The following is a 17003-nucleotide window of genomic DNA, read 5'->3' on the forward strand; positions in this document are numbered from 1 at the left end:
CTGTCAGTAAGTTTTCCAAGCGATGCTACAGATCGCTTGGAAAACTTTAGCATTCTGCAAGCTAATTACGCTTGCAGAATGCTAAAAAAACGCAAAAAAACCGCAAAAAAACGCAAAAAAAAAAATGCGGATTTCTTGCAGAAAATTTCCGGTTTTCTTCAGGAAATTTCTGCAAGAAATCCGCAACGTGTGCACATACCCTTACCTGTGAAACAAGATAAAGAACATACATAAAACAACAAATAATCATGCATTAGGTAAATACAATACACAGTCATCACAATGGGATGACTACTCGTTTAATTGTTTGCAAACAATTACTTAAACCTTTAACTTTGAGCTCATTGTCTAAACCATGTGGATTTAAATTTGGCCTTATGAATGCATTCATATAGTTAATTATTGCAGAGAAATAACCTGTTTCATCTATGGATACAGTGCTGTATATGTCCTGTTGAACAAAACACACTGGTTAATCTCCTTGCTTTAATATCACGTGATACATGGTCTCCAGTCTAAAAAGAAATAGACAGTTAGAACACAAATTCAAACCATACACAAAACATAACTTTATCCTGTCCATTATCCATATGCTAATTGATTCACATCTAACATGGCAGCCAAAGCCTATGTTTACCCAACCATATTGGCAAACGGTGCTGGGCAGTTTAGCAACAGTGGTAGGGCAATTTGTGACCAACTCCAAAATAACCAGAATGGTAGAGATACCCATGGATCGATCATAGGGATATTAGCTCCTTCCTTTTGTTGTTCATTATGACATCTCCTGACGTTTTTCTGTCTTACTTTTGTCATTTGGGCTCCGCAATGTTTCTGTTTTTGGTGCATTTGTATCAGGGCCAGCTTCTACATTACCTATCTCCTCACATGTCTCTAGGAAACCTGTGTTATAGGAGATACTTTCCTCTTCAGCCTCAACCCTATCAATTTCTTGGTGCAATGAATGACTTTCTTTCTGGGTACATGTTAGGTGTATTACAATAGCGTTTAATGTGTCCTGGTTGACCACATCTATAACAATACCTAACATATCCTTGCCTCCTGGGTCTGTATATAGCAGATACATTTCCTGACAGTTCATATTGCTCTTTAGACTCATTACACCAGTCCCTAAGTATATTCATAAAGTTTTCATAGGAGCTAGTATTCCTTAGAGTCATTCTTGTGGTGTAATCTGTTAGGACTAGGAAGTGGACCCTTTGGGCCACGACTTCAGAGCCCCCGAGGGCGAGTGAACCAGATGGTGCCACCCCCTGTACAGGGAGCGTTAGGGACAGGCCCAAGGAGGGTGAAGCCGCAACTGCCGGAGCCAAAGGGACGACTGAAGATATAACAGATGGATCAGAGGACGGAGGGAAGAAGGTGCAACTGAAGAGGCTAGAATGGCGGAGGCACCGGACAGATAGAGGTAGTAAGAGACAACGTACTGACCGGGAAGATGAGGGCAGACGTGGACGAAGACAACGGAGACTCAGAAGTAGCAGGCACAGCAGGAATTAAGGACCGGCAGGTACGACAGGAACACAGAACGAGAAGGCACATCAGGAACACGGGACTGGAAGGCACGTCAGGAACACGGAACTGGAAGGCACGTCAGGAACACGGGACTGGAAGGCACGTCAGGAACACGGGACTGGAAGGCAAGTCTAGGAAGCTAAGGAGATGCTGGTATTAACCAGCGAACGCAATAGACGCAAAGGCGTCTTACCCGGTCAGATGAAGGAAAGAAATACCTGACGGGTGCCGCCATATTGGGGAGGGCCAGCGGGTCACGACCTCACAGAAACCCCGGCGGTAAGAGAAGCACGTCTGCGCATGCGCGGACCGCTGATGGGACGAACACCAGGGAAAGCAGAGGAAGAGGAGAGGAGGAGCGTCGGGAGTGCGCCAGCCGGACAGGTAAGTATTGCGAGGTGTAACAGTACCTCCTCTCTTACTCCCCCTCCCTTTAGAACTGGAAAGGAACCTCTTCAAGACTAAAGGAGCATTGATATTCTCAAGAGGCTCCCAAGATCTTTCCTCAGGACCAAACCCCTTCCAATCAATCAAATAAAACATTTTGCCCTTGACAGATTTCTGAGCAAGAATATTCTTAACTTCAAAAGAGGCATCGGAAGAAATAGATTGGTGAGAACGTGACGAAACAGAATTAAAATGATTAAAAATTGCGGGTTTGAGAAGTGATACATGAAAGGAGTTAGGAATGAGTAGAGAAGCAGGTAGTTTCAATTTGTATGCTACGTCATTAATTCGGCTGGAAACCTCAAAGAGACCAATGTAATGCGGACCTAACTTCTGAGAGGGAATTTTAAGTCGGATGTAGCGAGAGGAAAGCCAGACCTTATCGCCAGGTCGATAAGGAGGGCCATCCAAACGCTTTTTGTCAGCATACCTTTTCATTCTGCTGCTAGCTTTTTCAAGAGCCTCCTTAGTCTCCTGCCAAATTTGGGAAAACTCCTGGGACAAGGAATCCGCCGCCGGTATGCCTGAGGTGGGGAGAACAGGGAGAGGAATGCCGGGATGTTGCCCAAAAACAATAAAAAAAGGAGACTTGGATGAAGATTTGCTAGTGTGGTTATTGTAGGCAAATTCTGCCCAGGGAAGAAGAGACACCCAGTCATCATGGTGAGCATTGGTAAAATGACAAAGATAAGATATGAGGACTTGATTTACATGCTCCACCTGGCCGTTGGACTGGGGATGATAAGCAGAAGAAAAATCCAATGATACCTGCAGAAGATCACAAAGCGCTCTCCAAAAACGGGAGGTAAACTGGACTCCTCGGTCGGAGACGATATGCTGAGGGAATCCGTGGAGTCAAAAAACTTGAAGTAAGAAAATCTTCGCTAGGTCAGGAGCAGATGGGAGTCCAGGTAGAGGAATGAAGTGAGCCATTTTGGAAAATCTGTCTACCACCACCAAAATGGCAGTGCAATTAGAGGACTTCGGTAAGTCGGTGACAAAGTCCATAGCAATATGAGTCCAGGGGACGGATGGCACAGGAAGTGGAAGCAGTGAACCAGATGGCAGCTGTCGAGGAACCTTGTTCCGGGCACACGAGGAACAGGAAGCAACGAAATCCAACACATCCTGGTGAAGAGAAGGCCACCAATAATGACAAGAAATCAGAGAGAGAGTCTTCTTACCTCCAACATGTCCAGCGAACTGAGAGGAATGACCCCAACGTAAGACCTTTAACTTGTCACGATTAGATACAAGGGTCTTCCCCGGAGGCGGCGTGATCACACCTAGAGGAGCCAAAGAAACAATCTTGGCTGGATCAAGAATGTGCGTAGGTTTCTCCTCCACATCTGACGGTTGAAAAGACCGTGACAAGGCGTCAGCTCTGATGTTCTTATCTCCAGGTCGAAAATGTAATTCGAAATCGAAACGTCCGAAGAACAAGGACCATCTGGCTTGTTGAGGATTCAGCCTTTGAGCTGACTGGACATAGGCAAGATTTTTGTGGTCCACAAAAATGACAAAAGGATGAATAGCCCCTTCAAGAAGGTACCGCCACTCCTCCAGGGCCAATTTGATGGCAAGCAATTCCTTGTCACCGATGGAATAATTACGTTCTGGAGGAGAAAATGTCTTGGAGAAGAAACCACAGGAGACTAATCGACCCGAGTTAGACCTCTGTAGCAGTACAGCTCTGGCTCCGATAGAGGACGCATCCACTTCTAGAATGAATGGCCTATTGGTATCTGGTGGATGAAGCACCGATGCAGAAGCGAATTCTTGCTTCAGAGTTTGAAAGGCTGTCTCAGCCTCCGGTGACCAAAGATTAGGATCGACCCCCTTGCGAACCAAGGCGGAGATTGGCTTAGACAGAGAGAAGTGAGGAATAAATTGCCTGTAGTAATTGGCAAAGCCAAGAAAACGCTGAATAGCCTTTACTCCAGATGGCCGGGGCCAATTCAGAACGGCAGACACCTTTTCAGGATCCATCTTCAGACCATCCTCGGACACGATATACCCCAGGAAAGGCACGGAAGACTGTTCAAAGATGCACTTTTCAATCTTAGCGAAAAGATGATTCTCTCTTAGACGAAGTAAGACTCGGCGGACGTCCCGTCGATGGGTGGATAGGTCTGGAGAGAAGACGAGGATGTCATCCAAATAGACCACAACACTGGTATAGAGATAGTCTCGAAAAATGTCATTGACAAAATCTTGGAACACTGCGGGCGCATTACAGAGCCCAAAAGGCATTACCAAATACTCGTAGTGCCCGTCCCGAGTGTTGAATGCGGTCTTCCATTTGTCTCCTGCACAGATGCGCACCAAGTTGTAGGCTCTCCGAAGATCAAGCTTGGTGAAGATTCGTGCTCCTCTCAGACGGTCGAAAAGTTCAGAGATTAGAGGTAAGGGGTATTTGTTCTTCACAGTGATGTTATTTAATCCCCTGTAATCAATACACGGGCGAAGAGTACCATCCTTCTTCTTCACGAAAAAAAACCCTGCTCCAGCTGGGGAAGATTTCCGAATAAAACCTCTAGCGAGATTCTCTTGAATATAGTCCAACATGGCTTGAGTCTCTGCAGGCGAGAGGATAGATTCTACCTCTAGGAGGCGTGGTACCAGGAACGAGATCTATAGGACAGTCGTAGGGTCGATGCGGAGGAAGAGACTCTGCCTCCTTTTTATCAAAAACATCCAAAAAAGAAGAAAAAGCTGAAGGCAACCCGGAGGGAATGGGAGAGGGACAGGGAGCACCCACAGGAAAAACAGGCAGCAGACAACAAGACCAACAGGAATCTCCCCAACGAAGAATGCTGCCTTTATGCCAATCTAAAAAAGGTTTGTGGAGTCGCAGCCATGGAAGGCCAAGGAGACTAGGATGAGAAATGTTGGCTAAAACAAAGAATGAGATTCTCTCCCTATGAAGAGCCCCTACCTGAAGCTCTACCAAGTGCGTTACTTGAGTTATGGTTTCTTGCAAGGGTCTTCCGTCAACAGAAGGGAGAAGAAGAGGATTCTCTAAAGACCTTACGGGAACTGAGAATTTAATTACCTCCTCCAGCGTAATAAAATTTCCGGCAGCACCGGAGTCCAAATAAGCCTCAAGAGAAAAACGTTTACCAAGAACATGTAACAAAACGGGCAGAGTGAGGGGTTGAGAGGTTTCACATGCACCTAGGGAGGCCTCTCTTACCTGACCTAGGCGGAGGAGTTTTCCGGACGGTCTGGGCAGGCACGGAGATGTGAGGAGCTTCCGCAGTAAAAACAGAGACCCTGGGAGCGCCTCTCCTTGCGACGTTGTTCAGAGAGTTTAACACGATCAACTTGCATAGGCTCAGGAACGGAAAAAGAAGTAGAGACCATGGGCCGTGGAATGGGAGGTCCACCGGAAGATATAGTAGAACGAGGAAATTTTCTCTCCCGAGCTCGTTCCTGAAAGCGAAGATCTATTCGTGTTGCTAAGGCAATTAGATCTTCCAAATTAGTTGGAGTATCATGACCAGCTAATTCATCTTTCACACGGCTAGAAAGCCCTTGCCAGAAGGCCCCTACTAACGCCTCATTTTTCCAGCCTAGGTCAGAAGATAAGGTCCGAAACTGGATAGCGTATTGTCCAACAGTTAACGACCCCTGGAGTAAATTAAACAATGCCTCAGTGGTTGAGGCCAAGCGACCCGGTTCATCAAAAACCCGACGAAAAGTCTCCAAAAATGGAGTGAGCTGAAGAACCACTGGATCATCCCGCTCCCAGAGGATTAACCCATGCCAAGGCATCTCCCTCGAGATGAGAAACAATAAAAGCTACCTTGGCCCGATCCGTGGGATACTGCATGGGGAGGAGCTCAAAATGAAGATGGCACTGATTGAGAAATCCCCGACATACATAGCTTGGGATCTCCATTAAAGCGAGGAGGTTTGGCTAAACGAGAAGTGGGATGGGGAGCTAGAGCTGAAGACCCGGACGTGGCAGACTGAAGAGATCGGAGGCGACTATCAACTGATGCTATATACCCCAGAATTTGGGACTGAGCGTCACACTGCTGTGCCAGCTCTTGTTGCAAACTGGCCAGCTGGGAGGCATTCCCCGGATCGGAGGACTGAAGAGCAGAGAGACAGGAGTCCATAGACTTCATAAAGGACATCATCCGAGTCTGGTTCTCCCATAAACAAGCTCTTTCTGAGCAGCCGCAGCTCCAGCGGGATCCATGGCCTTTGCGTACTGTTACGACTAGGAAGTGGACCCTCTGGGCCACGACTTCAGAGCCCCCGAGGGCGAGTGAACCAGATGGTGCCACCCCCTGTACAGGGAGCATTAGGGACAGACCCAAGGAGGGTGAAGCCGCAACTGCCGGAGCCAAAGGGAAGACTGAAGATATAACAGAGGGATCAGAGGACGGAGGGAAGAAGGTGCAACTGAAGAGGCTAGTAATGACTTACTCACAGCCAAAGCTAACAGTTCTCCATCCTCCTCCTTCTTGACCTGTCCTTTGCTTTTGACACCATCGATCACTGCCTACTGCTACAGATTCTTTCTTCCCTTGGCATCAAAGACCTTGCCCTGTCCTGGATTGCCTCATACCTTTCCGACCACACATTTAGCGTTTCCCACTCCCACACTACCTCCTCATCCCGCCCTCTCTCTGTTGGAGTCCCTCAAGGCTCTGTCCTAGGGCCCCCAACTCATAAAGTCCCATGGCTTCCAGTACCACCTGTATGCGGACGACACTCAGATCTACCTCTCTGGCTCAGATGTCGCCTCTCTTCTGTCCAGAATCCCGGAGTTTCTGTCAGCCATATCCTCCTTCTTCACCTCTCGCTTCCTAAAACTCAATGTAGACAAAAAGGAACTAATCATCTTTCCCCCATCTCACGTATCCCCCCTACCTGATCTATCTATTATGGTAAATGGCATCACGTTCTCTCCCGCACCTGAAATCCGCTGCCTTGGCGTAACTCTCGACTCTGCCTTGTCCTTCAAACCGCACATTCAAACTCTTGCCACCTCCTGTCGCCTCAAACTCAAAAATATTGCCAGAATCCGTCCCTTCCTCACCCCACAATCCACTAAGACTCTTGTGCATGCCCTTATCATCTCCCGCCTCGACTACTGCAACACCCTTTTCTGTGGCCTCCCCGCTAACTCTCTTGCACCACTCCAGTCTGTCCTTAACTCTGCTGCCCGGCTAATCCACCTCTCTACTCGCTACTCCCCTGCTTCTCCCCTTTGCAAATCCCTCCACTGGCTCCCAATTCCCCAACGAATCCAGTTCAAACTACTAACACTGATCTACAAAGCCATCCACAACCTGTCCCCTCCCTATATCTCTGAACTAATCTCCCAATACCTTCCCTCACGTAATCTCCGATCCTCCCAAGACCTCCTACTCTCCACCACACTTATTCGGTCCTCACACAACCGCCTCCAAGATTTCTCCCGAATATCCCCCATCCTCTGGAATTCCATGCCTCAACACGTCCGACTATCAACCACCCTCGGATCCTTCAGACGGAACCTGAAAACCCATCTCTTCAAGAAAGCCTACAGCCTGCAATAACCATTCTGCCATCTCGCCATCGCCAGAGCAGCCCCCTCACCACCGCCAGAGCTGCTGCACCTCCGACCTTCTGTCTCTTCCCCACTATCCCATAGAATGTAAGTCCGCAAGGACAGGGTCTTCTCCCCTCTGTACCAGTCTGTCACTGTAAACTTGATTACTGTAAACGATATTTATAACCCTGTATGTAACCCCTTTCTCATGTACAGCACCATGGAATTAATGGTGCTATATCAATAAATAATAATAATAATAATGGCGGAGGCACCGGACAGATAGAGGTAGTAAGAGACAAAGTACTGACCGGGAAGATGAGGGCAGACGTGGATGAAGACAACGGAGACTCAGAAGTAGCAGGCACAGCAGGAATTAAGGACCGGCAGGTATGACAGGAACACAGAACGAGAAGGCACGTCAGGAACACGGGACTGGAAGGCACGTCAGGAACACGGGACTGGAAGGCACATCAGGAACACGGGACTGGAAGGCAAGTCAGGAACACGGGACTGGAAGGCACAGCAGGAACACGGGACTGGAAGGCACGTCAGGAACACGGAACTGGAAGGCACGTCAGGAACACGGGACTGGAAGGCACAGCAGGAACACGGGACTGGAAGGCAAGTCAGGAACACGGAACTGGAAGGCAAGTCAGGAACACGGAACTGGAAGGCACAGCAGGAACACGGAACTGGAAGGCACATCAGGAACACGGAACTGGAAGGCACAGCAGGAACACGGAACTGGAAGGCACATCAGGAACACGGGACTGGAAGGCACAGCAGGAACACGGGACTGGAAGGCACAGCAGGAACACGGGACTTGAAGGCAAAGACAACCTGGAAACAAAGCAAGACGCACGGAGCCTAGGAACCTAAGGAGATGCTGGTATTAACCAGCGAACGCAATAGACGCAAAGGCATCTTACCCGGTCAGATGCAGGAAAGAAATACCTGACGGGTGCCGCCATATTGGGGCGGGGCCAGCGGGTCACGACCTTCCAGAAACCCCAGTGGTAAGAGAAGCACGTCTGCGCATGCGCGGACCGCTGAAGGGAAGAACACCAGGGAAAGCAGAGGAAGAGGAGCGAGGAGCGTCGGGAGCGCGCCGGCCGGACAGGTAAGTATTGCGAGGTGTAACATAATCTACATTACAATGATTTGCCATTGAACATAGGAAATTAGCATCATCCTGAGACATTTCCAGACAGTTGTAAACAGTCCTATAAAGGGACAGATAATTATTACAAAAGAGCAACAAATCATCATATCGCCTGAATCTGGTCATTGCTAGGGCATTTTCACCTCTAATGTCTCGTCCACCTATGATGCGTTGTAATTCCTTCCTTCTCATCTCTGCACCATTACATCCATCACCTATTTGTTCTGTTTTTAGTTGTGCTGCAATTGGCCCTGGACGAAAAACTTGTAATAGAGAACAAGCATTTTTATTGTTCAGATTATACTGTTGGACAACATTTTCAAATCTATTAGATAGAATGACTGGAGAAATATGTGACTCAAATTTACCAAGAGGTTGACACAGATGAAGCTTCTCAGAAATAGTGAGCAATGGAGAATTATCAATCAATGGAGATCTGTTGTGAACTCTGTTCTCGAGCTCCCTCCTGTGGTCAGGAATGGTATTTCTGTGAGTTCTGTCCGTGGGTTCCCTCTGGTGGCTGAAAGTGGAGCTGCTGGGCTGGAGGTGGCTTTCTCAGCTGCATCGTTTAAGACTGGGCTGGTTCCTCTATTTAACTCTGCTCAGATCGTTACCTGATGCCAGTTGTCAATGTATCTGTACTGGTTCAGATCTCACTTGGATCTCCTGATGACCTGTCAACTTCAGCAGAAGCTAAGTCCCTGTTAAGCTCATTTGTTGTTCATTTGTGTGCTGAATATATTTCTGAGTACCTGCTAAGTTTTGTCCAGCTGGCTATCATGATATTGTCTCGCTAGCTGGAAGCTCTGGGTTGCAGAGTGGCACCTACCATGCCGTGAGTCGGCGCGGGGGGGTTCTTGCTCACTCTGCGTGGCTTTTTGTAGTTTTTTGTGCTGACCGCAAAGATCCCTTTATCTATCTTCTGTCTATTTAGTAAGTCGGGCCTCCTTTGCTGAAACCTGTCTCATTCCTGTTTGCCTTCCTCTTAACTCACAGTCAGTATATGTGGGGGGCTGCTCTTTTCCTTTGGGGAATTTCTCTGAGGCAAGGTGAGGCTATATTTCTCTTTAGGGGTACTTACCTCTCAGGCTGTGAAGAGTCGTCTAGGCAGAGTCAGGTACGATCCACGGCTAATTCTACTGTGTGTGATAATAGATTAGGGCTGCGGTCAGCAGAGCTACCACTTCCCAGAGCTCGCTCTATTTTGCAGTTTTGACTATCAGGTCATTCCCAGTCCTCCTAACCACCAGGTCCAGCCATAACAGTACAACTGGCCAGAAAGTGTTAATGCATCTCAATAGAGGGATAAGAGAAGTTCTGAGACCATTTTTTTTCTCTGCAGTGTGTTTAGTCTTTTTTTCCCCTAAACCTCTGGGTGGTTCAGGACTCAAGTGTAGATATGGACATACAAGGTCTGTCCTCTTGTGTGGATAATCTCACTGCAAGGGTACAAGGCATTCAGGAATATATAGTTCAGAATCCTATGTTAGAGCCTAGAATCCCAATTCCTGATTTGTTTTCTGGGGATAGATCAAAGTTTCTGAATTTCAAGAATAATTGTAAACTGTTTCTTGCCCTGAAACCTCGCTCCTCTGGTGACCCTAGTCAGCAAGTAAAAATCATTATTTCCTTGTTGCGTGGTGACCCTCAAGACCGGGCATTCTCCCTTGCGCCAGGAGATCCTGCATTGCTTAACGTAGATGCGTTTTTTCTGGCGCTTGGATTGCTCTATGACGAACCAAATTCTGTGGATCAGGCAGAGAAAATCTTGCTGGCTCTATGTCAGGGTCAGGATGATGCTGAAATGTATTGTCAGACGTTTAGAAAGTGGTCTGTGCTTACTCAATGGAATGAGTGTGCTCTGGCAGCGATTTTCAGAAAGGGTCTTTCTGAGGGCCTTAAGGATGTTATGGTGGGGTTCCCCACGCCTGCTGGTCTGAATGAATCAATGTCCTTGGCTATTCAGATCGATCGGCGTTTGCGGGAGCGGAAAGTTGTGCACCATATGGCGGTGTCCTCTGAGCAGAGGCCTGAGCCTATGTAATGTGATAGGACTTTGACCAGAACTGAACGGCAAGAGCACAGACGTCAGAATGGGCTGTGTTTTTACTGTGGTGACTCCATTCATGCTATCTCTGATTGTCCTAAGAGCACTAAGCGGTCCGCTAGGTCTGTCACCATTGGTACTATACAGCCTAAATTTCTTTTGTCCGTTACTTTGATTTGCTCTTTGTCATCCTACTCTGTTATGGCGTTTGTGGATTCAGGCGCAGCCCTGAATTTGATGGACTTAGAGTATGCCAGGCGCTGTGGTTTTTTCTTGGAGCCCTTGCAGCATCCTATTCCATTAAGGGGAATTGATGCTACGCCTTTGGCCAAGAATAAGCCTCAGTACTGGACCCAGTTGACCATGTGCATGGCTCCTGCACATCGGGAAGATATTCGCTTTTTGGTGTTGCATAATTTGCATGATGTGGTCGTGTTGGGTTTGCCATGGCTACAGGTCCATAATCCAGTATTGGACTGAAAATCTATGTCTGTGTCCAGTTGGGGTTGTCAAGGGGCCCATGGTGATGTTCCAGCGTTGTCAATTTCTTCTTCCACTCCTTCTGAAGTACCTGAGTTTTTGTCGGATTACCAGGATGTATTTGATGAGCCCAAGCCCAGTGCCCTGCCTCCTCATAGGGATTGTGATTGTGCTATTAATTTGATTCCTGGTAGTAAGTTTCCTAAAGGCCGACTTTTCAATTTATCTGTGCCAGAACACGCCGCTATGCGGAGCTATATAAAGGAGTCCTTGGAGAAAGGGCATATTCGCCCGTCGTCGTCACCGTTGGGAGCAGGGTTCTTTTTTGTGGCCAAGAAGGATGGTTCTCTGAGACCTTGTATAGATTACCGCCTTCTTAATAAAATCACGGTCAAATTTCAGTACCCTTTGCCTCTATTGTCTGATTTGTTTGCTCGGATTAAGGGGGCTAGTTGGTTTACCAAGATAGACCTTCGAGGAGCGTATAATCTTGTGCGTATTAAGCGGGGCGATGAATGGAAAACCGCATTTACTACGCCCGAGGGCCATTTTGAGTATCTGGTGATGCCATTCGGGCTTTCTAATGCGCCATCTGTATTCCAGTCCTTTATGCATGACATCTTCCGAAAGTATCTGGATAGATTCATGATAGTATATTTGGATGATATTTTGGTCTTTTCGGATGATTGGGAGTCTGTTGTGAATTCGGTTTGTGGGCTCCCCCGGTGGTTTGTTATGGTAGTGCCTCCTATGTGCCTTCCTCCATCTCTGATTACCTGTCGCCACCCTCTAGGGGAGTTTCCTATTTAAGGCTGCTTGGCTGTTAGTCATATGCCGGCCAACAATGTGCTAGTAGCATTCTGTTGCATTCACCTGCCTCAAGTTCCAGTTCAGCTAAGTTGAATTTTGTTTCTTGTTTTTGCTATTTTTGTCCAGCTATCTGCAATGTGACTCTTCAGTGCTGGAAGCTCTTGTGGACAGAAAATTACTACTCCAGTGGCATGAGTTGTCACTGGAGTTTAAAGTAATTTCTGGATGGTGTTTTTGAATAGTGATTTTTAGGTCGACCGTGAAGTAACACTTTCCTGTCCTTCTGCTATCTAGTAAGCGGACCTCACTGTGCTAAATCTGCTGTTCATCCTACGTATGTCATTTCCTCTGAACTCACCGTCAATATCTGTGGGGGCCTACTATCATCTTTTGGGGTTCTCACTGGAGGTAAGGCAGGCCTGTATATTCCTCTTATAGGGGTAGTTAGATCTCCGGCTGGCGCGTGGTGTCTAGGGCATCGTAGGTACATCCCCCGGCTACTGTAAGTGTTGGGTCAGGTTCAGGTCACGGTCGACCTTAGTTTCCATCACCCGAGAGCTAGTCCGTTTTGTATTTTTATTCCCCTGGTCATTGGGGTAACCATAACAGTTTGGCCGGCCTGTAAAAAATCTATGTGTTAAAATATGCACTAAAGCAGGAAGGAGGAGAAAAGGTTTTTTTTTTTTTTTTTTCTGTGTTTGAAAGTGCACCTTAGTTTGATCATTTGTATTCCTTGTTTAAACTGCAGTCTTCAGCCTTTTTTTTTTTTCCTCTCCTCTTAACCTCTGAATGCTTGGGTTACACCCATTTGAATATGGATCCACAGAGTTTAGTTGCAGGTTTGAATAACCTTGCGACAAAAGTACAGAACCTACAAGATTTTGTTATACGTGCTCCAATGTCTGAACCTAAGATTCCTCTGCCTGAATACTTTACCGGAGATAGATCCCGGTTTTTGAGTTTCAGAGAAAATTGCAAATTGTTTTTGTCTCTGAGATCTCACTCTGCTGGTGATCATACTCAACAAGTTAAAATTGTTATCTCTCTATTGCGCGGCGACCCACAAAGTTGGGCATTTGCATTATCGCCAGGGGATCCTGCGTTGTTAAATGTAGATGCGTTTTTTCAGGCTTTGGGGTTGCTTTATGAAGAACCTAATTTGGAGATTTTGGCTGAGAAAGCCTTGATAGCTCTTTCCCAAGGGCAAGATGAAGCTGAGATATACTGCCAGAAATTCCGTAAATGGTCGGTGCTTACTAGATGGAATGAGTGCGCTTTAGCAGCTAATTTCAGAGAAGGTCTCTCTGATGCCGTGAAGGATGTCATGGTGGGGTTCCCTGTGCCTGCAGGTCTGAATGATGCCATGAAATTGGCTATCCAGATTGATCGGCGTTTGCGGGAGCGCAAATCTGTGCACCATATGGCGGGGTTTTCTGAGGAAAAATCTGTGCACCATATGGCGGTATCTTCTGAGCAAAAACCTGTGCACCATATGGCGGTGTCTTCTGAGCAAAGACCTGTGCACCATTTGGCGGTGACCTCTGAAAAGGCATTAGAGCATATGCAATGCGATCGTGTTTTGTCTAGAGGCGAACGTCAAAATTACAGGCGCAAAAATGGATTGTGCTTCTACTGTGGAGATCCAGCTCATGTTATATCAGCATGCTCTAAACGTATAAATAAGGTTGATAAAAAGGTTGATAAATCTTTTTCTACAGGTACCTTGCAGTCAAAATTTCTTTTGTCCGTGACATTGATTTGTACCTTATCATCTGTTACTGTGAATGCTTATGTGGATTCTGGCGCCGCTCTGAGTCTCATGGATTGGTCCTTTGCCAAGCGTTGTGGGTTTGATTTGGAGCCATTGGAAGTTTCTATTCCCCTGAAGGGTATTGATTCTACACCTTTGGCTAGCAATAAACCACAATATTGGACACAAGTGACTATGCGTCTTACCCCAGACCATCAGGAGATTATTCGTTTCCTTGTATTATATAATCTACATGATGTCTTAGTGCTTGGATTACCATGGTTACAGATTCATAATCCCGTCTTGGACTGGAAATCTATGTCTGTGTTGAGCTGGGGATGTCGGGGTATTCATGGGGATGCACCTTTGGTTCCTATTTCTTCATCTACTCCCTCTGAGATCCCAGCATTTCTGTCAGATTTTTATGATGTCTTTCAAGAGCCTAAAGTTGATTCTCTCCCTCCTCACAGAGAGTGTGACTGCGCTATTGAATTGATCCCCGGTAGTAAATTTCCTAAGGGTCGCTTGTTTAATTTGTCTGTACCTGAACATACTGCTATGCGGGAGTATATCAGAGAATCCTTGGAAAAGGGTCATATTCGCCCCTCGTTGTCTCCACTAGGGGCAGGATTTTTCTTTGTAGGTAAAAAGGATGGTTCATTGAGACCTTGTATCGACTTTTGAATAAGATTACAGTTAAATACCAGTACCCGTTACCTTTACTGACTGATCTGTTTGCTCGTATAAAGGGGGCTAAGTGGTTCACTAAGATCGATCTACGTGGTGCGTATAATTTGGTGCGGATTAAGCAGGGGGATGAGTGGAAGACCGCATTTAATACGCCTGAAGGCCATTTTGAGTATTTGGTAATGCCTTTCGGTCTCGCAAATGCCCCTTCCGTTTTTCAGTCCTTTATGCACGATATTTTCCGTGAATATCTGGATAAGTTTATGATTGTGTATTTGGATGATATTCTTGTTTTTTCGGAGGACTGGGAATCTCACGTTCAACAGGTCAGGAGAGTTTTTCAGGTTTTGCGAGCTAATTCTCTTTTTGTAAAGGGCTCAAAGTGTAGTTTTGGAGTTCAGAGAATTTCCTTTTTGGGATATATTTTTTCCCCTTCATCTATGGAGATGGACCCTGTCAAGGTCCAGGCCATTTGTGATTGGATGCAACCTACTTCTTTGAAGAGTCTGCAAAAGTTCTTGGGTTTTGCTAATTTCTATCGCCGATTTATAGCGGGTTTTTCTGCCATTGCTAAACCTTTGACTGATTTGACCAAAAAGGGTGCTGATGTTGCTAATTGGTCCTCTGCGGCTGTGGAGGCCTTTCAAGAGCTTAAGCGCCGCTTTTCTTCCGCTCCTGTGTTGCGCCAACCTGATGTGTTACTTCCGTTCCAGGTTGAGGTGGATGCTTCGGAGATCGGAGCAGGTGCAGTTTTGTCGCAGAAAGATCCTGACTGCTCAGTAATGAGACCATGTACGTTTTTCTCCCGAAAGTTTTCGCCCGCTGAGCGAAATTATGATGTGGGAAATCGGGAACTTCTGGCCATGAAGTGGGCGTTTGAGGAGTGGCGTCATTGGCTTGAGGGTGCTAGACACCAGGTGGTGGTCCTCACTGACCACAAGAATCTAATTTATCTTGAGTCGGCCAGGCGTCTGAATCCTAGACAGGCGCGCTGGTCGTTGTTTTTCTCCCGATTTAACTTTGTGGTGTCATATCTGCCTGGGTCCAAGAATGTGAAGGCGGATGCCCTCTCTAGGAGTTTTGAGCCTGACTCGCCTGGTGATTCCGAACCTACCGGCATCCTGAAGGATGGGGTGATATTGTCAGCTGTCTCCCCAGACCTGTGGCGTTCTTTGCAGGAGTTTCAGGTGGATAGGCCTGATCGCTGTCCGCCTGGTAGACTGTTTGTCCCTGATGATTGGACCAGTAGAGTTATCTCGGAGGTTCATTCTTCCGCGTTGACAGGTCATCCTGGAATTTTTGGCACCAGGGATTTGGTGTCTAGGTCCTTCTGGTGGCCTTCTTTGTCTCGAGATGTGCGCATGTTTGTGCAGTCTTGTGATGTTTGTGCTCGGGCCAAGCCCTGCTGTTCTAGGGCCAGTGGGTTGTTGTTGCCCTTGCCTATTCCTAAGAGGCCTTGGACGCACATCTCTATGGACTTTATTTCTGACCTTCCGGTTTCTCGTAGGATGTCTGTCATCTGGGTGATTTGTGACCGTTTTTCCAAGATGGTTCATTTGGTACCTTTACCCAAATTGCCCTCCTCCTCTGAGTTGGTTCCTCTATTTTTTCAGAATGTGGTGCGTTTGCATGGTATTCCTGAGAATATAGTGTCTGACAGGGGTACTCAGTTTGTGTCTAGATTTTGGCGGACGTTCTGTGCCAGGATGGGTATCGATTTGTCTTTTTCGTCTGCATTCCATCCTCAGACTAATGGCCAGACTGAGCGTACTAATCAGACCTTGGAGACTTACTTGAGGTGTTTTGTGTCCGCTGATCAGGATGATTGGCTTGACTTTTTGCCATTGGCAGAGTTTGCCCTTAACAATCGGGCCAGTTCTGCCACTTTGGTTTCTCCATTTTTTTGTAATTCAGGGTTTCACCCTCGGTTTTCGTCCGGTCAATTGGAGTCTTCGGATTGTCCTGGAGTGGATGCTGTGGTTGATAGGATGCATCGGATTTGGGGACAGGTTGTGGACAATCTGAAGTTGTCCCAGGAGAAGACTCAACAGTTCACTAATCGTCATCGGCGTATTGGTCCTCGTCTTTGTGTTGGGGACCTGGTGTGGCTGTCTTCTCGATTTGTTCCTATGAAGGTCTCGTCTCCTAAGTTTAAGCCTCGGTTTATCGGCCCTTATAGGATTCTGGAGGTTCTTAATCCTGTGTCCTTTCGTTTGGACCTCCCAGCATCTTTTAATATCCATAATGTTTTCCATCGGTCATTATTGCGGAGGTATGAGGTACCGGTTGTTCCTTCTGCTGATCCACCTGCTCCTGTGTTGGTTGAGGGTGAATTGGAGTATGTGGTGGAAAAGATCTTGGACTCCCGTGTTTCCAGACGGAAACTTCAGTATCTGGTTAAGTGGAAAGGTTATGGCCAGGAGGATAATTCTTGGGTGACAGCATCCGATGTTCATGCTCCTGATTTGGTTCGTGCTTTTCATAGTGCTCATCCAGATCGCCCTGGTTGTTCTGGTGAGGGTTCGGTGCC

The 17003-nt window shown here is 47.0% G+C and overlaps 1 protein-coding gene across 1 annotated transcript in view; it reads right to left on the minus strand.

Moving 5' to 3' along the window:
• Nucleotides 1–472: 472 nt before the first annotated feature.
• The window catches only part of LOC143803686 (posterior protein-like), a 47309-nt gene continuing 30778 nt past the window's right edge, over nt 473–17003 (minus strand). The window contains exons 5-8 of the mRNA XM_077281464.1: nt 8679–9165; nt 6723–6730; nt 985–1182; nt 473–515 (exon numbers count right to left, since the gene is read on the minus strand). Of these exons, the coding sequence (XP_077137579.1) occupies nt 473–515; nt 985–1182; nt 6723–6730; nt 8679–9165 (736 nt within the window). The remainder of the gene's footprint in view (nt 516–984; nt 1183–6722; nt 6731–8678; nt 9166–17003) is intronic.

The sequence above is a fragment of the Ranitomeya variabilis genome, chromosome 2 (genome assembly GCF_051348905.1).
Source record: "Ranitomeya variabilis isolate aRanVar5 chromosome 2, aRanVar5.hap1, whole genome shotgun sequence".
In the NCBI taxonomy this organism is placed as follows: Eukaryota; Metazoa; Chordata; class Amphibia; order Anura; family Dendrobatidae; genus Ranitomeya; species Ranitomeya variabilis.